A 24058-nucleotide genomic window follows, 5' to 3' on the forward strand; every position below is an offset into this window, starting at 1 on the left:
TATTAATATTTATTATAATTCTCATTAATATTTTTATTGTACTCATTAACATTTTTATAATCTAATGAATATTTGATAATTGAGTACATCTTTAAATAATTCAAACTATTCAAACTAATTTGAATTATTTAAACATGTACTCAATTATCTATATAGATTTGTGATAATAAAATTTAAATGAATCTTTAATCTTTATCTCATATTTACGTAGAAGTAAATATTACTATCCATAAGTCTCTATAATATTTAATAATAATAATTCTATTGGATAACTATACAATTTTTTATGAAATTTTTAAGTATTTTTTGAACTGATTGTATTTTTTATTATTAGTTTTTAGTAGAAAATGATTTTCAGCCGGTATTCAATTATTTCTGTAGAAAAATATTTCGCTCTAATTATTTGTGAATTACTCTAATTTAATTTAGATAAAGGATCTCTTTAGAATATACATATATCTAATTTTGATTTAGGTGTACAAGTAATATTTGATTGCATTTGATTTATCAAGTATTTTATCTTTCTTATACAAAAATTTCAATTAATAATCTAATGATATATATTTTTAAAACACATTAACCGACCACAAAATATAACTTTTTCAGCTATTTTTCAAGTCACCTAACCCTCTTCCTCATCATCCTCTTTCATTTGTTTTTTTCAATGCTACAAATCCCTAATCTCAAGCAAAATAAGGATCTACTTTTATTTCCAATTTTCCATATGAGTTGTTTTTAGGCAAATATGTGGACACTATCATCAACTCGTTAAAAATGTACAATCCTCCTCTTTGATGAGCTGTGCATGTGACAGGCTCCAACATGTTACACGTTGATGCTTTCTCCAAAACAAAACAAGGACCAACCAAACAATAAAATTAAAAAATATTGAATATCAGGGGAAAAATTTTTTTCTCCCTCAAAAAAATTCACAAATCAAAAAAATTAAAAAGCCACAAAAGGGTAGAAACTTTTTTTTTATTATTTCTTGGAAAATTCATGCAGAAAAATCACAAGATGCACATCATAAGTTCAGGTAAAAAAAAAGTACAAAAACAAGAACATGAAAACAAAACAATCTCGCAACATTACAATTTCTCACTCTCGCTCAATTTCCCTTCCTAGTTATAATAAACCCTACGACAAGATGAAAAGGAAAAAGTTAAACATTTTCCATGGTTAAATCCTTTTTTCCTATATAGGACAAGATAAAAAGATTAACGGAACCAAAAAGGTGTAAACAAAGAGAAAATAGTACTACAGATAATTGAGCAAGAAGCTTCAAAATCCTTATTCCCTAGAAAACAAAGGTTTCATCTGTGAGCAGTAATTAGGGTCTCAATGAACCGCAACCCGTCGAATCTTGGAGCGAATTTCTCTGTCGAAACTGAACCCTCTGGAGAAGAAGAGGAGCCTCCATGGCCCCTTTGAGACCCACCATCCTGATAAGAATGGAAGCACCCGCATCAGAATTTGAACCCCAGTAACATAAAAAAAATCTTAAAGATTCAAACTTTTTGGTAAGATGTGTTAGATCCCCGTTGTTTTGAAGCAGAACTTGAAACAGAACAGAGCGAAAGGAAGTACCTGAATGGAGACGTGCGCGGAGGACGAAACAGAAACCGCGGTGGCCGACGCGGCAGCGACAGAGGCTGCAAAGAGACTGGATTTCTTCATCATATTGGGAAGGACTAGTTCTTCGGGAAGAAGCGTGTTTGGCTGCCTAGAAAAATTAAGATAGATTTTCGCAGGAAAATTAGAAGGAGAGAAAAAAAAAGTTTGGTGAAGCGTGTGTGTTGTTGTGGGTCGGGTTTGACTGCTTATGTATATGGTGGGGAAAAAAGAGAACGAGGCAACGGACACGTCGCAAGTCATTCGTTACTCTCTGATTCCAGTGATTTGCATCGTGTCTTTCTGAACCAAGCGGTAACAATTACTTAACGAATAGATGATTACCAATTACGGCGCAACCATTCCTTTCCCTCTTTAAAAAAAAAGAGTTGACCATAAAAACAACTTAGTTGAAGGATTTGAGTTGGTTAACTGATCCGTTTATTATCTATTTAATTAAATATTAAAAATTTAAATTTTATTTTGTATATACAATTATTTATTGGATTTTTTTATAATAAAATAAAAAAATTATTATTTCTCTACATATGATTCTTAGACTTTAATTCTCCAAATACATTTTTTTTGCATTTGGGCAAGTTTGCCATACCCGGCGAATTCTGTAAAAATTGACAAGTTCGTCTTATCCCAGATTTGTGTACTTTTGTGTATTCTTATGTACTCTGGAGACGATAATAATGATTGTCATTGTCCATTGTAAAGCTTTAAGTGTCAGGGAAATTAAAGTTTAAAAATCATGTTAAATAATTTTTTTTATTTTATTTTAGTGAAAAAACCTCGTATATGTCATAGTTGTAAATTTTTGTGTACAAAATAAAGTCGGATTAAGCGAGGTTGAAATTAGGAAGATGTTAGAAGATTATACCAAATACACATGAAAGAGGGACAGTTTCGTGCACTGGATGGCTCTTCTGACATATTTGTGGATTACACGCCATGCACTAATAATACTGTATATCACCATTTTTACCTCCATTAATAAATTAACTTTTGGGAGTTCGTCGGGAGTAAGACCAACTTGTTCAAATACAAAAAAAATCGTATTTAAAAAATTAAAGTATAAAAATCATATTTGAAAAAATAATAATTTTTTTATTTTATTATAGAAAAAAAACCCTCATTTAGGATTTATTAGTCATAATTATTTAATCAATGACAAAAATATTTTTTATTTCTGTTAACAATAAAAATATTTAAAAATTTGATAATAATATTTAAAGGTGAAGAAAAATCGTCTCTGGAAACAGAAACCATTGAAGCAATACATAACAATACTCGTTTGACTTTTGTAAAGTGAGTATATTGTCATTTTCAACGTTATATGGTACCAAAAACAAAGTTTTGCTACGTTTGAATACTTTTATCACATTACAAAATATTTTAAAACAATTTTAAGGTACCTTGCCATTAACAAAATCAAGATTTTTTATTGGCGACTAAATATTTCCAGAGCAATTTTTGTGGCTAACACTAAAAAGAATTTGTTTGCACAAAGTTTGATAATTGTAATGGTACCAACTACCAAGTACCAACCATCGTATATAATTTGACAATTGACTTAGTTGACAATAAGATGGAACTCAAGTTGAAAAGACATATATGTCGAAATAACAAAGAGACATGTGAAAAACAAGAACTTTTTTTGAAGGAAAAACTTGGGAATGACTACTTGGTGGCCAAGGTAAAAAAGAGAAAAAACGTGGAAGATTTAACATGGAAGACAAGAAAAAACTGGATCGTGGTAGAAAGTATCACTCAACACGATCAGAATTCGTCGTCTATAAAGGGAGAAATTAAAGTAGGTAAGAGTCTAAGAGAGACTTCGATTTTTCAACATTTCAAGTTACACTAAAATTCTCCAAAAAAATTCACATTTTAACATTATTTCATTTATTTATTGTTTCCGCTTATTCATTTATATGCATTTTAAAGTTTTGTTTCCTTCATTTATTTTCCCTTTCTTTTGTTCAGTTTTTTGTTATTTAAAATAATTTTTTAAAATTTATTAAGTTTATTTTATTATTTTTCTTTCAAGTTATATTCAGAGAATTTTTTTTTTACAAATTTGCTTGGATATTATTGCATGCGAAAATTCGTAATAGAAAAGCAACTTCGACACTAAGTCAATAAGTCTCAGACCGAGCACACTTTTTTAGAAGAGTCGTATCTACTTCTCGAATTGAGTTTTTGACACAAATTTAATCGACACTGTCAAGGGTCGAATGAAATCAGGTGAAACAGAATTAAAAGCCGACAATTTAACAACTAAAAGGAGAAATAACAATTTCATTAATTATATGATAGGATTGCAAAATACATACATTAGGATTGAATTGGGTGTTGTAGACATTGGTAAAAGAGAGACTTCACTCTCATCAAACTCTGTCAAATAAGTTTGAGAACAGAGGAAGGAATAGAGAAAAGAAGGATGAGAGGATGAGAGAAGAGAGATAGTTCAGGAACGAGAGAAAGAAAAGAGAGTAGAAAAAAAGAAACCAATATTAGAAAGTTCCTGAATGAATTCTCTACAAAATTGTTTAATACCCTAATAGCTAATATATATATATATATATATACACACACACACACACAAAAAATAATAGTAAGTGACTTACTAATTTTGTCGAGCCACTAAGGATAACAAACTATAATGCCAACTAACACATAATTAGGAATCTAAACTACGAGAAATACTGTGACTTAATATATACCCTTTCACGACTAGGGTTGTGGATGTTTAGAAGTCCTACTTTGAAAAGATTAATCAAAAAAGGGCCTGGTGCTAAAGTTTTCGTGAGAAAATCTGTGAGCTGATTGGATGGGGAGACAGGCATTAAGTGAGTGAGGCTAGAAAGATGCTGATTTCGAGCAGTGTGACAATCCACCTCGATATGCTTTGTCCATTCGTGAAAAATAGGATTAGTGTCAATGTGAATGACGGATTTGTTGTCACAAAAGAGAGTATCGAGCTCGGTTAGGGGCAGTCCAAGGTCACACATGATGAAAGATAGTTATTAAGCTTGGCAAGTGGCCGGTTTCTCTAGTGATGGTGAGGATTTAGCGATGGTGCTTTGTTTTCTCTTCTAACTAATCAAGGAACATCCAAGATATAAGTAGTGGCCGGTGATAGACTTTCGAGTATCTGCACATGTTGCCCAATCGGCATCGAAAAAACCAGTGAGCTTGAGATCATTGTTCGCTGAAAAGAAAACACCAACGAAAGGGCATCCTTTTAAGTATTTTAACACACAAAAACTTGCCTGCATGTGCTCATCAGTTGGGCAATCAATGAACTGACTAAACTTTCCTATAGCAAAAGTAATGTATGGCCGTGTATTGGTTAGGTATAATAGTCTTCCAACGAGCTGCCTGTAAGGAGTGCGATCAACCAGAGTAGTGCCACTTTCTCTGCATAGTTTGGAAGCACAAGTGTAATCTATAGGCGTGCTAACGGGTTTGCAATCTAAGTACCCAAATACTTTGAGGATATCAAGAGAAAATTTTCTCTGACATAGGTGAATTCCCTTAGAGGATCTACCACTTCCATTCCTAAGAAGTACTTTAAATTACCCAAATCGTTGATTTTAAGCCGCTGATCAATTAACTTCTTGATGCTCTCAATTTCGTTCAAGTCATTACCAATTAAAACCAAGTCATCAACATAAACCATAATGATGGTAACGCCCTAAGGAGTGATTTTCGTATATAAAGAGTGATATAATTTAGCTTTGGTGAAATTGGCAGTGGTGAGAGTTTCAGTTAGCTTTAAGTTTCATTGATGGCTCACTTGTTTTAAGCCATACAGAGATCTCTGGAGTTTACAAACTGAATCTGATCCTACATTCGGATAATTGAGCCCAGGAGGAAGCTTCATGTATACGTTCTCATTCAAATCACCATGAAAGAAAGCGGTGTTAATGTCCAATTGCTTGATATGCCACTGTTTGGCCACAGCTAAGGCCAATACAATTCTCAAGGTCGTCATGCGAACCATTGAACTGAACGTGGCTATAAAATTCACTCCTTCTATTTGGATAAACTGTTTTGCCACAAGCTTATCACTACAAGAAAAATGCTGAGTACTGTCAGATTCACCATCGGATTTACCATCGTCCTAGATTTGATGGTATAAACGTCGTCATAAATTGTTTACCGACAGATTTTATGTAAGTTTTTTCAATGGATTCGTCGAGACTGAGTTGATGATTACTATCGGATTAATTCGACGATAATTTTGGGCTATTTCACGTGTTATGTGTCAAGTTATCTTCGGACATATCCGCCAGTAAAATCCGTTGGTAGTTTTTTTATTTATTTATTTTTTTTGGCACAGTTAAGTCGTTAATAGTCAAATTAAAACTCTAGTTAACAAAATTTTTAGCATAAATCTTAAATTATCAGAAATGAGCAAATTATTTTATTAAAAATAAATGGTCTCAATATAATAAAATGTCATAGAAGTAGAATACAATGAAGTAGACAAACAAAAACATAAATTCCTAAACCCTACAGATCCCGGTAGTCGTCGTTGTCGGAGTCCCCCTACTGAGGCGGCAGAGTAAGTGTTAATGTCGGTGCCCCACCAGCGGTATTGCCGCTGAAACCAGCAGCGCCACTGCCTCCAAGGAGCATCTATTGGTTGTACACCTTCATTTGCTCTCGCAAACGATCTAGCTGCTATAGCTTCTCCGTCTAGTCCGAGCTGATGGCAACGACTCCTCCCACACGTGCAAGAAGGTCGTTGTACCTCTACTCAGACTACTCTGCTTGTTGGTGAAGCTCTTGTGTCATCTTCTGCACCTCCTCCCTCAAGTCGATAACTTCCTGAGATCGGTAAGGCTGGTGGCAAAGTCAGAGAAAGCTGCCAACACAGAGGAGCGAAGACAACTGGTGAAGAATGACCCCAACCTGAAGCGGTGATTCTTGTGGAGTTTAGAGGCGGTCTTGCGCCAAACCCTATCAAGATCTACCATTAAGGTCTTGGAGCCGGCTTCATTGTTCCCACTATGCAGTTGAGACTGCTGGGTCGCGACCTCTAACCTCTGCATGTAATCCTCCTTTGTCACACACGTTGTGATTAGGATAATAGTTAATTAACTTTATACCAAATAAATTTGAAACTTAGGATTAATTTAAACTCACATAATGGGCCGCAGATCGCTCGTTAGCAAATCTCTCCTTGTTGGCCTTCAAAATATAGGTATAATTGAAGGTCTCTACCAATGTTGCCTCACGATCGAATGAATTAGGCTACAAATCATATCCACCAATAAAATAAGTCAACAAATTAAACAACTTATTCAAGTAACTACCAGAAACTTAAAACATTACCAAACTACTTACAAGTCTGCTCTTCGTTTTTATGAAGGTCGTCAATCCATCCGTATACTTCGATGACCTGGGCAAAGCCGTGTTAGCGACATTCATCAGACGGTGATGCTTGAACCCCTCATTATTTCTAAAATGGGCCTCTAGTTCCTTCTTGATGGATGTAAGGATCCATCTCGTTAGGTGGTTGCGCCGCTGACGAACGTCGCTCATCATCTGCTGAATTGATTTAGCTATCCGGTGGTCGTAGATCTTCTTGATAATGAGATTATGTTCCACATCCCAAATAAATTTTAACTGCACAAAATGATTCAACAGCATTAGTTAGCCAGGATAAAATATAGTTCAAATACAGTTAATTAATTCAACATTTTTTGGTTCTTACCGCCCACTTCTGAAACCATCGCTCCATGTTCTCAGCCGGGATCATCATGTACCTCAGCCACGGGTCATTGTACATTAACTTAATGACATTGGAGATCTTTTATGTGCAAGCATTGTTGTTCGGTACAAACCTATCAAAGAAAAAAACCTAACATTAACAAACACATATAAACATATAAACTTAAGATTAAAACTTAAGATTAAAAAATTGTATGTACTCACGCCTGCATGCCATCGTGTCAAATCCTTAGCCAGATGACGGGCGGTGGTGGAGGGACAACCTGCTGGGAAGCATTGAAGGAATCGCCCACTACGGTATCTATCGTTGGATCCGCAGGGAGGCATAGCAGAAGGATACATGTAGTTCGGATTTAGAACCATGACGAACTGCTGGTCTGCTAGACCCGCCCGTGACGTCATAGGGGTCGACGAAATAGTCCCGATAGAGGAAGATGACTGAACAGTTCCTTGGAATTTGGTGGAGCTGTGGAAGCCCTCCCTCTACCACGACTACGAGACCCACTTGATCTACCTCTACTACCCGTCGTCATGTCTGCAAAGAGAATATATTATTAACACTAATTAATGAACATATATACTACACAAATCATTCAACATTTAGATTATTTCAAAAAAAATTGACATAACCCCCCTAAAGTTTGATATATATCCACCTTTATGGTTCCCACAAATCCAACTAACTTCAATCCACAGCATCAGTCAAACCGCACTTAAATTCACAACATTTCTAACAGAATATATTAACTTGTTTTCATACTTGAATTCATGCTATATATGTAATATGTACATATAATATTACAATGTCTAGCACAATAATTTATTTAATTCAATTAAAGAGTTTAAATCATTTCAACATTTAGATTATTTCAAATAAAATTTGACATAACCTCCCCTAAAATTTGACATATATCCACCTTTTTGGTTCTCACAAATCCAACCAACCTCAATCCATAGCATTATCAGTCAGAACACAATTAAATTCACAATATTTCTACCAGATTATAATAACTTGTTTTTATATATAGGTCAATTTACAAGCTTTAGAGTTAACTATTGCTACTATTAATCATTACATAATATAGGTAAGTATATTATATGAATTTAAGGCTTGTAACATTTTCTTGGTACATTTCCTACTTCAAAATTTAAGCATCTTGCACTTCTTCCTAAATTCTAAATCAACATACAACTAATTCATAATTCCTAAATTAACTTCATACTAAATCCTAAATTAGCATATGATAACCAAATCCTAAATTCTAAATCAACCTTAATCCTAAATTAGTATATAATAATCAAATCCTAAATCCTAAATTAACATATAACTAATTCCTAAATCCTAAATTAACTTCATCCTAAATCCTAACTTAGCATATCATAACCAAATCCTAAATTCTAAATTAACTTAACGCTAAACCCTAAATTAGCATATGATAATCAAATCCTAAATCATAAATTAACTTAGACAAGGAAAAAGAAGGACCATGGAACCTAAGGGGAGAACAGAGGAAGAAGAACAAAGAGAAAGTGGGAGTTGCGTTGGTGCTGGACGACAACGACGGCGGTGCCAGACGAACAGAGAGAAAGAGGGAGTCGAGGCTGACGGAGGGGAGAGGAGGAACGGGCTGACAGAGGGGCAGGCGGCGGGGATGAGGATGGACAGCGGGGAGAGGCTGCAGTTGGAGAGAGAAAAGGAGAAGAGAGGTTAGAGAGAGAAAATTTCGAAATGAAGGAGAGAGGGTTTGCGTTTTGAATTTTAAGGCTCGTTACTTCAGATTTACTGACAAATAAATTTGACGGTAACTTGTTGCGGGTCACCAAAATGCAGCATTTCACTAAATTGAGTTTACCAGCGGATTGTTCCAATGGTAAATCCCATGCTAAATTTTGCGCCTATTTCTCCCGTTTTCCCTCCAAGTCTTACCGGCGAATTTACCGTCGGAAACTAAAATCCGCCGGTAACGAGTTGACCAAACAAATTACACATTAAAACCATCCATAAGTCCGTCGGTAAATCTGACGCTAATTTTTTATACTAAATCCGACGATAAATCTGACGGTACTCAGTATTTTTCTTGTGGCGTGGCCTTGTAGCATTCAATAGAACCGTCGGGGTAAAGTTTGACCTAAAACACCCACTTGCAACCTATAACTTTCTTACTAACAGGGAGTTTTCTGATGCACCAAGTTTGATTTTTCTTAAAAGCTTCTAGTTCACTCTGAATGGCCACTCTCCAAAAAGGGTGAACAACTACTTCCTCTTTATTCTTGAAGATTTTCTTACTTCAATTGGGGCTGTTGGTGTGTGCAATGAAGAGTTATGTGCTGGCTGAGGTGTACATGATGCATTAGTGGCTTGTGATGCATGTGATATAATAGAACTCGGAAGATGGTTGTCCCCACACGCAATGTTTAGAGATAAATTTTCTGTAAGATTAGGTAGAAAAGGGTGCCACGAGTTGGTAGTGTCATTAATAAAAGGGTCAACATTACTTTGATGCAAGTTGGATACAAATTGGGGTTAGTCACGTTGATGAGAATGATTAGAAATAACATAATATGGAAAGCAATCATCATAGAAGACAACATTCCTTAAAATAAAAATGTTTCTAGAATTCAAATAAAAAAGAATAAATCCTTTGGTACCATCTTTAAAGCCCAAGAACATGCACTTTCTAGCTCTTGGGTCTAATTTTGATCTTCCATTGGTGAGGGTTGATGCATAAGCCAAGCAACAAAATTCTTAAATTTGACAAAGTCGGCAATGTGCCAAAGAGGATTTCAAAGGGAACTTTATTCTTGAGGAATTGAATAGGCTGAATGTTTATTAAATATACTACATGTCGAATAGCAAACTTCTAAAAACATTTAGGCATAGATGAGTGAAACAATAATGCTCGAGTGATGCCTAAAATGTGTTAGTATTTTCTCTACACTATCCCGTTTTGTTGTGGGGTCTCAATAAAAGAAGTTTGGTTTAAAATTCCTTGAGATGCATAAAAGGTTTTTAAAGCAAATTCAGGTCTCTTATCTGACCTTAAGTGTAACACTTTACCACACAGAGCTTTACGCCTAGGAAATAAATCAAAGGTGGTGAGGCGCTACGACCTCTAAAAATAAAAATACGTATATAGATATATATGAAGAATAGCTTAAATAGGAGCCTTGGAAGGAAAAGTTTAACAAAAAACAAATAGAAAATCGCATCACTCATGATTGGGTAAACGTAGAAAGATAGATAAGATTGAGCAGAAGAGATAAAGTATATATATAAGATCAGAGTTCCAAAGATACAAATAACAAGCTCTAGGTTCGGCCCGCAAAGCAAGGGCCGACCTAAGTATACATACATACATACATACATACATACATACATACATACATACATACATACATACATACATACATACATATATATATATATATATTTATTTATATATAACCCAAACGCATCACAAAATATAAGACATACACCTATTTTTCCAAGTCGACCTCTAAGAGGGACAAAACACAAAATACATATAAATATAAACAAAATACAACCACCGAGTCCCAAGATAGTTCTTCACTTCCAAGAGTCTCCAGAAATGCTCAGTGCAGTGCTTCACGTCCTGCATCTGAAAATAACAATATATGTATGGAATGAGAACCGGTAATTCTCAGCATGGTAAAGGTGCCCGCATAGTTAATATAAAAGGTCTCAGGAAAGCCAGAGGCAATCCAAAAACTTTGACACTCAGATTTAAACTTAAGATTCAACTAAACCATAATTTTGGTAAACTCTCTAGGGTATCCAGGTCACAATCTAACTCTAACTCTACAATTCACTTTATGTCTTATCAAATTCTAACCCTATAATTCACTTTCTGTCCCTTCCAGCCCTCTGAAACACCGGTGGAACAACCCTCATCGTCACCTCCGCCAGCATGAGAGATCTCTCAGTTGCAAAGACACACAGCACAGATAAAGAAAACACAGATAGAATGCAATTACAACAGGTATAAGATATAGTAATTATAAGAATTACCATTGGATTTAGCCAACGGTAAATCTGATGGTAACTTTAATTTTTTATTTGTTTTATTTTTTGTGAACCTGGTAAAGTCCAATAGTGGCAATTAATAGTCAAATCCTAAAAATTAAGTAGAAATTTATCTGAAAATAATGAGCTATATACAACGTGACATATCAAGTATACAAAATAAAAACTTAAAGAAAGAAAATGCTATCAAACAAATTAAAACAAAATTCTAATAATCACGTGTCTTGATAGTCATCATCGTCATCATTCCCCTAGTCTTGCTGAGGCAAAATTCTAGGTGGTAGTGACAGAGCCTGTCCTGGCTCCTGTGTAGAGGAAAAAGGCCCCCTCCAGTAGCGTTACTGCCACTAGTGCGCATCTGCTCATAGTGCATCGCCATTTGTTGCCCCATCCACTGAATTTGCTCCAACTCCTATCTTAGGGACTCTGTCTCTACATCGCGATCATTCCTTGTTGCCATGCATGTAAGGATCTTGTTATACCTCTCCTCAAACAAGTGCAACTGGTGACCTTGGTCCTGAAGGCTTTAGGTGAGGCTGTGAACCTGCTCCTGCAAATCAACAACCTCGAGATTGGGGGGTTGGTTGATGAGGTAGATGAAGCACTCAAAGTGAAAGTGCGGAGGTTGCTGGTGAAGAATGATCCCAACCCATAGACACGATTCTTGTATGTTTTAGATGTGGTCTTGTGCCACACCAAATCTGAATCAATGATGGAAGCAGGGGAGTCAGTTCTGTCTTTCCCACTCTACTGAGATTGCTGGGTCATGGCCTCCAACCTATGTGTGTAGAATTCCTACATATCACGTTATATGCAACAGTGATTAGGACGACAATTAATTAAAATGAATATATGTTATGATTTAAACCACGATGTTTACTCACATAATAATTCTGAGACCCATGATCGGCAAATCTCTCCTTATTCTCCTCCAATGTGATCACCATTAGCAATCAACAATTTCAATTAAAAAAAAGCCAAAAATATTCAAGAATTAATAAGGAAGACTTTACTAAAATTACAAAGCACCATTTATATCAAAGTTTAACAAACATTATCTACGAAAGTGCCTCATATAAAACTAAACCCTATCTTTATGATTTAAATTCATACTATTAAATTATCTTAATATATGATAAACTAAATTTAACTCAATGCATCTAAAATATTTTCTATTGTCTAATATTTGAGTTGAATCAATTAACTATCAAATTAAACATAACCCATTAATCAAAGCTCAACATAAAAATCAAAGTATGCATACCTTCTCAGCGTGGCAGCAGCGACAACAATGCGGTGGTGGAGACGATGGCGTGCTAACTAAACTGAATGGTGGTTCAAAAGGGGGTTATAATTTCTTTATTAAATAAAGGATGGAATAGGGAAAGGGAGAGGGCAACCCACCTAGACGATGGAGGAGAGCGCAACTCTGACGATAGAGGGAGCAGTAGCGGCACTCTTCCAATGATAGCGGAGACAAAAGGAGCAACTCTGTTTGAGGCGATGAAATAGAATCCAAGCGACTCCACACACTCTTTGGAGGAGAATGTAGGTGGCTAGCATTGGCGAATGGTGGCCAGTGGAGCTGACGGAGGTAATTGTAGGGGAAAGAGAAGAGAGAGGAGACTGGTGAGAGAGAAGTGTGTTTTCAAAAGTGAGGAGGGAGGGCCATACATTTTGAATTTAAGGCACCTGTATCGATGATAATGTATTCCAGAGTGCCAAAATAAAGCATTCCACTAAATGAGTTTACCGGCGGATAAATCCGACAGTAAATCCACCCGTTGTTTTTACGCCGTTCTTTTATTTATTTTTTTCCTCCAATAATTATTGTCGGAAACAAAACTCTATTGGTAATGTTTTGACCTGACGAATTTGATGCTTCTGCTGCTGGTAAATTTATCGCTAATATGCAATGCTAATTTCGACAGTATTCAGCATTTTTCTTGTAGTGTCAAATATACTCTTTTTTTTTTACAATAAACACAACATGTTTTTGAAGATAAACACAGAAAATTGGTGTTATATTTTATGCAATTCAACATAAAAACTTATTTGTGTGAATGAAATTTTTATGTTATTCAAGTTATATTTTTATGTTATTCAACTAAAATGTTTGTAATTTTCTTTTATCTTAGTTCAAGTTATATTTCTATATAATTCAACTTAAAAACTAATATGTGTGAATGAAACTTTTTATTGTTGAAGATAAATATAAAAAAACACAAAAATTACTTTGTATTAATAACAAAATATGAAAAAAAATGTGTTAAACAGAGGAGGAGAAAGAGGAAGAGAATGAAAAAGAAGAAATAGAAAATAAAATATAATACAATAAAAAAAATAATTAGAAGAAAAAAAGCAAAAAATAAATAAGATAAAAACTATAGCAACAACGTCATCAGCAAAAAGAAGATAAAACATGAGATTTGAAGTGTGTGATTTTTCATATACGTTTATGTAGATAATTTTTGTTAGGCCAATTTGACCAATTTAATTAGACTTAGTGTTTGTTTGAGTGTTATTAAGTTGATAGAAAAAAAATTTGTTTCAATGAAAACAGATCTTTTTTACATTTTTTAGCATATTTAAAAAATTTTTAGTAATAAAAGTAAAAATATTAGAAAAATTAAAAAAAAAAAAACTCTTTCCTGAGAAGTTATGATTTATACTTTTAAATTTTTTTTCTAAAAAAAATATATTTTTACATAATAAATAAACAAAAAATAATTTTATATTGTTGTACCCAAACATAATTAATAGATAACAATATCTTTTTGTATGAGATATCCAAACATAAAATTAGTTTTACTTTTTTTAAAAGATTACAACAAATTCGGACTGAGGCAACCCTTTAAAAATGTTGCCTATAATAAGGCAACACTTTTCGACAAAAAGCAACGCTTTTTTGGGGGAGTTGGCTATACAGCCATTACCTTTGGTCTAACGCAACATTTTTATGTATTAAAAGGAACCCTTTTTATGGCAACCTTCAAAAAACATTGTCTTTTCTGCAAATAAAGCAACTCCGTAAAAGGGTTGCCTTAGATAAATCAAAAAAAGATATTTTCTTAGAAACTCATCCAAACAAGCCCTTAATTAGTAAAAAGACTTAGAGTTTGTTTAGGTGTAATTAAGTTATTGTTATTAAAACAAGATCTTTTTTATCTTTTAGTGTGTTTGGTAAATTTTTAATAGTTAAAATAAAAACACTAGAAAAAACTAGAAGCTACGATTTACATTTTTTTAAAAAAGATCTTTTTAGGGTTAAGTACTTTTTTCGTCCCTAATGTTTTGGGTCAAAATCAAAATTGTTTCCGACTTTTTTTTATTAATATCATCATCAATGTTACAAAACGTTATAAAATCATCATTTCCCTAATTCTTGGACCAAAATACCCTTCATTTCCGACTGCACCAGCGCTTACCCTACAAACGCCCACATAGGGCTGGCAATTCATACCCTATCCGCGGGTACCCAACCCGGTCCAACCCGTTCGGGTAGGGTAAGCTACCCTACCCGCAGCGGGTAGGGTAGGGTACGGTCCGGGTATGCCTGCGGGTAGGGTAGGGTACGGGTTTAGGATGTACCCTACCCTACCCTACCCGCACCTCATATATAACACATATTTTATAAAAATTTCTCTATATAGTGAAGGAAGTAAGAGTTGAACCCACAACCTTTTTTATGTAATGACTTATAATAAGTGAATAACCACTAAACTAGTTAGTTAATTTAGTAATTTAGAGCATTAGTTTTTTATTTTTTATGTTATTAATACGTATAAAATTCGAAGTAATTGAATTTTATATTTATTTTGAAAAAATTTGATATTTCTGCGGGTAGGGTAGGGTAGGGTAGGGTTTAGAATTTTAGGGTACAGGTAGGGTTAGGGTTGAGAGATTCTCAACCCGCGGGTAGGGTTAGGGTAGGGTCCAAACCCTACCCTACCCTACCATTGCCAGCCCTACCCACACGAAGTTTCCCAACGACATCTCTAAAATTGGAGGTTCCGTTCGTGGTCGCAGGTTCACTGCTTGGAACATTCTGAAGGTTTTTTAATTTTGAAGATAATGCGCATCTCCAAATGAGACAAAGCACCACCTCAACTCTCGACGGCTCAAACTGAAGCGTCATCGCACCCTCGCTTTTCACCATCTCCTGGAGCTCTTCTACCTTCGAGGACTCAAAAATTAGCCTCCTCGTCGTGAACTTCTCCGACGCGATGTTCATGGAGCCTGACATCTTGACGGAAAAAATCTCTCTCGAAGGAAAGAGAGCATATTCGATGGCGAGTTTGAAGACCACAGGCTGGGTGTCTCCATCAATGCAGGAAGTGGTCCAAGCCTTGAGGAGATGATCAAGGCTGCAAAGTCAACGATCTTGTAAGTGAGGGAGATGGTGATAGTGGTGGCACCACAACCGAACAAGGTAAAACAGACAAGGAGACAAGAGGCATTAGAGAGTTGCATGGTTTTGAAGTCGGTAGTAGGGAGAAGATTTTGGATGATGTTGAAGTTATGGGGAGAGGATCCGAGAGAGAGGTATTTGGGTTCGTGATTAGATGAAGAAGGCTCCTTCGTCATTGCATGATGCGTATTTTTTCAAAACTACAACTCGGCAAGTACACCGAATCATATCAAGTAATACCACGGGAGTGGGTTATCATTCCCACGAGGATTAACATACTGAGCACACAAGTATTAATTGATTATTCTAATTAGACAATTGCAAATTAGGATTTCAACAATATCAAATAGCAAAAATAGAGATTAAATTAAGGCAATTCATAAACTATTGAGAAAATAGTATGGATGGAATGCTAAGGTTTCAGAGATGTTTAAAACTTCAAGAAAAATGGCTTTTACTATCTATCTTGATCATGCAAAGATGTATCTTATAGAGAACCCTAATTAACCGAACCCTAATCCTTTGGTAATCCAATTTTTCTTAACTTAACAAATCGTCAATTCCTTGATCAATCGATTATGATAAAAGATAAAGCATATGTACTCATTCATAAGCCAGACAATTCTTAAGATTTAAACCTTAAATTGATTCATTGTCACTTATCAAGCTAAGTTTAAAACTTTCAGAATTGAGAGAAGAGATTTTCAGACTTAATTCTATCAAACAATCTTTTTTCAAGATGCCTATAGAATTCAATTAAGATTTAACTATTCCCCAATAAACTCAACCCTTTGTGATGAAGAACAAAAATCAAATTCTTAAGAAAACATCAATGCATAAATCAAGAATAGAAAAGTAAGAATATTAATCCATGGTAATAAATAGAGCTCATCCTAACTTTAACAAGAGGAGATTAGTTGTTCATGATCAAAGAAAAATCCAAAATTGTAAACAACCAGAAGAAGAAGCTCACGTATTTGGCTCCTTTTATTTTTATACTAACCCTAAAACCAATTCAGAATTCAAAACTAATTCAAAAAGAAAACTAAATCAAATCAAATCTCATTAAGTCTTCTCCTAGAGTTTTTTCTTCAAGATAAGCTCCTTTGATTTTCTTCACAATTGGCAATTAATGCTTGACTTCATAGGCTTATGTTAATCCTTGAGTTACCCACTTAAGTGTTTGAAGAATGAGAGAATTTAGTGAGTGAATTTAGACTCCTGGGAGTGGCCCAATTGGTGCGTTGTACGCATAGCCTCCCACATACAATGCGTGGCCATTCCTTGGCACAATTTGGCCTCTGTTTGATCTTCAAGTACAACGCACCAAGCCCCACGTTGTACACATGGCCCCATTTAGTGCAATTGGCCTCTGTTTGATCTTCAAGTGCAATGCACCAATCCCCACGTTGTACGCATGGCTCCATTTAGTGCAAGTGGCCTCTATTTTATCTTCAAATGCAACGCATGGCCCTTCCACATACAACGCATGGCTTGATTTGGCACAATTGGCCTCTGTTTGCTTTGCATGTTGTACGCATGGCCTCTCACATTGTACGCATCATAGCTTCCTTTGGTGATTTCTTGTACAGAGAACTCTCTGTTTGGTCTAGAGGACTTTCTGTTTGATTCTTCCTTTTTCTATCTCTTCTTTGTGATGATTCCTAGCCCCTACTTCCTCCTTTATCTTTGCTAACTCTCCTCCAAATTCTCTTATAATAAATGTATTTAAACTAACTCAAAGTAATACTCATTAAATCATGAAATCATTGCTTTTCTAACAAGAATTATTAGTTTATTGAATAAAATTCTAAAGGAAAAAACAACTAAAGATTCATATACTTCCTTGCAGTGGATGTTGGCGGTGTCTCGAAGTAAGGGTAACAGTATGGCGAGTAAGGCCGATTTTTGCCCTACCAGACCCCCTTCCCCCCGCCCTACCTTAATTTTTATAAATCCCGCCCGCTACTACCCACGAATAGCAAGACATTACACCCTAACCCGCCCCTATGGGTACTCGCCTTGCCACTACTCGGTCCCTATAACCTTTAATTCAGAAAAAGAAGTTACAACATACTAATAACAAAACTGAATTTCTAGCAAATTTAACATAATAACTAACAAGTTACAACTTACAACATTACACCAAATCATCAAATTATAAATAAATCAAATAAGATAAATTTGAGTTCTTAATTCATCAGTCGTGGTCACTTTCCAACTCTTCAAAAACACTTAAAGCATCTACACTGTCACAAAAAATATCATAATATTATAGATGTTAAAAATCCAACTCCAAATAACAATAAATATGCAAAAATTAACAAAATATGCATATCGGTATAAAATATGTAACATAAGCATATCAGTAAAAAAATAAATTAACATAAGCAGATGAACCCACAAATATATAATTTACCTTGTTTAAATTAGTATATTTCTGATTTCATATTATAGAATTTTCTTTTGTAAATGACAATCATAAGAAAGACTTCACATTATATAATTCATGTTTTTTATATAATTCGATATGATAAAGATTGTGATAATTCTGAAAGTATCAAATATATTTGAATAATCAAATGCCTTCAATACCTAGTACAACCGTTTTGTTCATAATCAAACTAATTTTTTTTCCAAAGCACTTTACAATATGTAATTCAGGCACAACTAGAAAACTGCAAATTATTCATGAAAAAACTCCAAATTATCCTTATACCATAACAATTACGGAAATGGAATACTTTACTTCCTAACAAGCATGATTCACTAAAATCACTTATTAACCCTGTCTCACATGACAACGACTAACCAACATAGCATTCATAATTGAGGGGAAAAATCTACAATCCAAACATATTGAAATGGATTAGGGTAATTTAGGCCATGACTTTATCTCTACATAAACCCTGCATTACTGATTAAAAGTTTCAAGGACCATAGGTATTCAAATTTTTCTTCCGTCAAGAATTCAACACAAATTAAAAAAGAAACATCAATCAAAACAAAAGAAATAGCAAACCAGAACAGATAAGAGTGATTTGGGAGAACAATAAAATATAAAGAAAAATTAGATAATTAATCTATCAAAAATGAAAGAATTAAAATAAATAAGCTCACTGAGGAGCAATGAAGACGTGGAGCAGACTGTAGAGGAGGAAGAGCTTGGAGCTTCTGGTCACACCGACGATTCGCATCAGATGGAGGAGGACAGGAGAAGATGTGTGAGGATGAACTGACAAAGGAGCAAGGAGGAGGTGACACCAGTAAAGCCCGCCGAACTGTAGCATAGACCAACGACGAACTGTGGCAAAACAACAAGAGGAGGTGACACCAGCAAATCGCATGTGGCTGGGAGAAAATGAGACTAGCCAGTAAGCGTGAGACAATGGCCAAGAGGGTGAGCTCAGAGCTCGAGGTAGAAGATGAAGAATGAGATTAGAGGATTGAGTAAGAAGAAGAAGAAGAAGAAGAAGAAAGAATAAGGAGCAAGGTACTGGGGTTAGGGGCTGAGAGTGGCAGCACAAAAAACTCCTAATTTCTAAAAGATATATATATCAGTGCTGGTACATCCTAAACCCAACTCGCTCCGATTAAAATCTGTCCCGATCGGGTAGGGGCAAAACGAGTATCTGTGAATTCAGGTAATGCTGCCAACGCTATCTCGAAAGCGGGCAACGAGTAATAGAAGAGCTTCAAGATTTGAGAGAATGGGTCTTAAAGGAGTTAAAATTTGGTGGAGAATTCCTGAGCACAAGTTTTGTGAAGATAGAAGAAGGTCATGTTGTCATGAATGTTAGGAGAAAGCTAGTCCTTGAGAGAGTATTTCAGTCCAAAAATTAGAAAAATGATGATTTTATAACGTTTTGTAATGTTGAAGATGATATTAATAAAAATAATGTCGGAGATAATTTTTATTTTGACCCAACATATTAAAAAAAATTTAACCCATGCATTCTTTTACTAAATAATAATATTTTTATGTTATTTTATCCTAATATAATTAGTAAATAAAAAATATTTTTATATAAAACATTCAAAGATCAAATTATTTTTACATACCTAAAAGATCTTTTATAAATAAAATTAAAAAAGTTCATCTAAATAAATTCTTATTCACGTAACAGAATCAAATTTTTATTCTAAAATATATGAAAATCTATTAATTAGAAAATAATCCCAAACGGATAATACGGATTATTAAACTGGTGGTATAATTAATTTTCAGCGTATAACCAATTATAAAATTTTGACCAATTAAAAAAATATTATAGAAAGATAATGAGAATATTAAGCAATATAAATAATAAATATATCGGATGTTCAATTTAATAGTATGTAAATGACTATGTTAATTATTTTTAATTGGATAATTATTTTTTTATTCGATTTACTCATGTACAGTTACTAATAGTTAAATGTTTAATTTATTAAATATGCGAATAATTATTTTAACATTAGGATTTAAAAGATAATTTAGCAGATAGAATATTTTTTTTAATGAATGGATTTTAGAATTTATTATTTATATTATTTATAAAAATAATTATTTACTTAAAAAAACTTAGTGAAAAATGAAACATCATCTAAAGTGTACGTAATCGATTTTGGTCCCTCAATCAATTATGAGCCATACCACCGCTTGCACAAAACATGCACGACTTATTTCAGGGTCCATATTAATTGATGATACATATGCATGCTGCGTATTTCCAATGAAACGTGTTTGATTCAAAGTATTCGGCTGCTGCTACACTGCTACTGCTGAATAAGTCCGGAATCAATGTTTTTCGTCAAACGATCATCTCATTTTAGTTAAATTTGCTCTTATTGGTTGAGCTTAAGTCATGACGTCAACAAACACCGTAACCTAAAATGTATTTACACAGGATATATAAGGAGCAAATTCATTTAATTTTGAAGAACTTTATGACTCAATTCTTTGGATCGTGACCTTCTATATAATAAAAAAGTTGATAAAGTAAAATAATGAGATCGATATAAAATAAAAGTTACAAATTCAATAATAATTAATTTTTTAGGTTGTGTTTTGTTTTGTATTTTGTATTTTTTATTTATATTTTTAATATTTTTTATTTTTAAGATTTTATAAAAAAATAAAAAACAAAATATTTTTTTATTGTTTTCTTTTTTTTTTATAACATCCTAAAACAAAAAATACTAAAAATAAAAAATACAAATACAAATACAAACAAAACACAATTTTACTTTATCACTTTATAATTATTTTCACTTTAAATTATTTTTCCCGGATACATGCAATCCTTAGTGTACCGAGCATATTTTGGTACCGAGCATATTTTGGGTGCTACTGGAAAATGGATGCTTGGATTTGTTTCACGGAAGATTTAGTGGATGGGTGGAGGAACATCGTTTGTTTTCATTTTATTTCATAGGTTAAATTACTAAGTTATTTTCTATAATTTTATCATATTTATAATTAAAATTTTATATTTTAAAATATTTTTAATTGAATTCGTACACTAACTTCAATTTTATAATTAGATTTTTTTATTTTAAAAATATTTACGTTAAGAGAAATTCTCCACATACAAGCATTTTTTCATATAAGTCATACAAGTTATTTATTTCTTCTTCTTTTTCTTTCTCCATGCTTCCTCTTTTTCTTCTCATTCTTCTTTGTTTTTGAAATGTTTCATCTTTATCGTCGTGTTTCTCCTTGTTCTTCTTTTGATTTTGCAACATTATGTATTTTTTTCTTTTTTGTTTGATTTTTTCCTCCAAAAAGAATTATGAGAATAGAAAATAAGAAAATGAAGAAGAAGAAGAAGAAACAGTAGAAGATGAGGAGGAGAAAGAGGAAGAGTTTTGAATTATGCATAAAGTGTACTTCAACGAATTTTGGGTGTATTTTTTAAATGCTTTGGGTGTATTTTTGTAATCCTTTGGGTGTATTTCTGTAATCCTTTGAGTGTATTTCTATAATCGTTTGGGTGAATTCCTGTAACCGTTTGGCTGTATTTCTGTAACCGTTTGGGTATATTTCTATAATCAGTTTGGTGTATTTCTGTAATCATTTGGGTATATTTCTGAAGTTCCATTATCTTCAAAACGATTTCAAAACTTGATTTCAGAAACCATGAAAAAAAACGAAGCAAGAATACCAATGATAAACGCAGATAAAACAACGAATGAAAAGGCAAAGAGAGAATGCACGAAGGAGATCGAACAAATTTGACAAAAAAACTCGTTTTCATGGAGGAAGAAGAAGAAGAGTAGGAGAAGAAGGAGAAAAGAAAGAAGAGGAGGAGGAGAAGGAGGAATGCGAAGCACGCCATAGAAATCGTATATGGGCTAGCGTGCTTTTTGTTAAGTTTCTCCCAACTTGTATGACTTGTAAACCAAACGACTTGTATGCGTAGCACTCCTCTTATGTTAATAGAATACTCCTTCCCAAAGTAACTAAAACCCATAGTTATGGATTGAATCCCTAATGTTTAATCTCATCTCATATTTAGAAAGACCAAAAACCCTTCCCTCCTTTTCCTGCTTCTCATTTTGACAATGCACCCCACCATCCATTCTTCTTTACTTCGCACTTTGTCTTAGGAGCTAACAATATCAGAACTTGTCACTGCTGCAAAAGAAAGCACCACAACTGCGTTACCACAGAAATATAGATGTCTTCTAATGTTAGTGCTCCTCAGACTTGAGTTTCCTGAAGAAAAGTGGCTTGGACCCATACAAGTTAAGAGTATTTCAGGAGGAAAAATTCTTTTTTTGAATTAGAACACGCTCGACACAGCAAGGTGGAGCAACTAGAGTCCAAAACATAATTAAAATAAATACAAACATTACGAATAACGCGAAAAGTGATATCAACCCTGCTTCATCTCCGACGTTCCATCAACAGCCAAAGGGAACACCACCAAGCTACTCGTCAGAGAACATGAAGGACTTATTGATTATTTTCACGACTCCTGGGCCATGATTATTGAATATTCGATCATTTCTCTCTAGCCAAACTGCCCAAATGATAGCAAAGAAGCCAACCAACCACCTCTTTCTCTTAATCTTCCTCCGTGCCGCATGCACCCAACTCTCAAAGTGTTGTTTCAGTGTACCTGGTAAGGTCCATGACCTTCCAAGGGCGAACAGCCATGCGCTCCACACTTTCCAAGTGATCTCGCATCCAACAAACAGATGAAAAGCGGATTCATTAGCCTTACTGTATAAAGCACACATAGTATCACGCTGATCAATAACACCTAGTCTGGATAGTCGTTCTTTAGTATTCACCCTCTCAATCAACACAAACCAAGTAAACAGTTCAACCCTGGGTGGGACAAAGCCTCTCCAAACTACACTAGTGAAGCTATAGCTCGTAATTTCCTCTGGTAGGACTGCTTCTTGCATCACCTGGACAAAGGATTTAGTCGAGAAAACACCAGTTCGATCAAACTTCCAGATGACCCTATCCTCCCTCTCAGTTGTTAGCTTTACTGTCAGTAAGATCTGATGGAGTTGGTTCAAAAGCTCCAGTTCCCATTGAAATAGCTGACGCCGCCACTGGAAACTCCATATCCACTCTACTCCATCCCAGAATCCACAGTCCCCAATAACAGATCCCTTAAGGGTTGAGACCGAAAACAGTCTTGGGAACATCTCCTTCAAGACCCCTCCAGGTAGCCAGACATCTTCCCAAAATCAGGTTGTTCTGCCACTCCCTATGTCCATTGACAGTCCTAGGATCATCTTCTCCCTAAGCTGCGGTTCATTTATGCAAAGCTGACATATATCCTTCCAGGGCCCCCTCTTTGAGGCACAGGCTGCCCATACAGCATCTCAGCCGGAGTCATGCTATTACAAGAACACACTACTTTCTTCCATAAGGGGCATTCCTCTTTCGAAAAATGCCACCACCATTTAAACAGAAGGGCCGTGTTCCGAAGCACTGCATCACCCACTCCCAACCCGCCCGCCTTTTTCGGTGCCATCACCACCTCCCATCTCACAAGTGGCATACCCGACTTTCCGTCTTCTTTACTCCATAAGAACTGTCTTTGTAAGGCTATCAACTTTTCCGCTACAGCCTTAGGCAACTTGTACAAGCTGAGATAGTATACCGGCAAGCTGTTAAGAACAGATTTTATGAGAACCAGCTTACCCGCTTTATTGAGCGTCTTGGCTTTCCACAGACTAAGCTTTTCTTCCACCTTGTCAATCACTGGTTTCCATGTCTTCACTAGCCTCGGATT

The 24058-nt window shown here is 34.7% G+C and overlaps 2 protein-coding genes across 2 annotated transcripts; both read right to left on the bottom strand.

The window, feature by feature from the left end:
- Positions 1-961: 961 nt before the first annotated feature.
- LOC107478130 (uncharacterized) lies at positions 962-1936 on the bottom strand. Its single transcript, XM_016098281.3, has 2 exons — positions 1588-1936; positions 962-1442 (listed from the first exon to the last, which is right to left on the bottom strand). The coding sequence occupies exons 1-2, from the start codon at positions 1873-1875 to the stop codon at positions 1314-1316; spliced, it is 417 nt and encodes a 138-aa protein (XP_015953767.1). The 5' UTR covers positions 1876-1936; the 3' UTR covers positions 962-1313.
- A 20797-nt stretch (positions 1937-22733) lies between these two features.
- On the bottom strand, positions 22734-23465 carry LOC107478227 (uncharacterized). Its single transcript, XM_016098364.1, has one exon. It carries the CDS (start codon positions 23463-23465, stop codon positions 22734-22736), a length of 732 nt encoding a protein of 243 aa, XP_015953850.1.
- Between the last annotated feature and the right edge of the window lie 593 nt (positions 23466-24058).

Source organism: Arachis duranensis, chromosome 3, assembly GCF_000817695.3.
Source record: "Arachis duranensis cultivar V14167 chromosome 3, aradu.V14167.gnm2.J7QH, whole genome shotgun sequence".
NCBI classification, from domain to species: Eukaryota; Viridiplantae; Streptophyta; class Magnoliopsida; order Fabales; family Fabaceae; genus Arachis; species Arachis duranensis.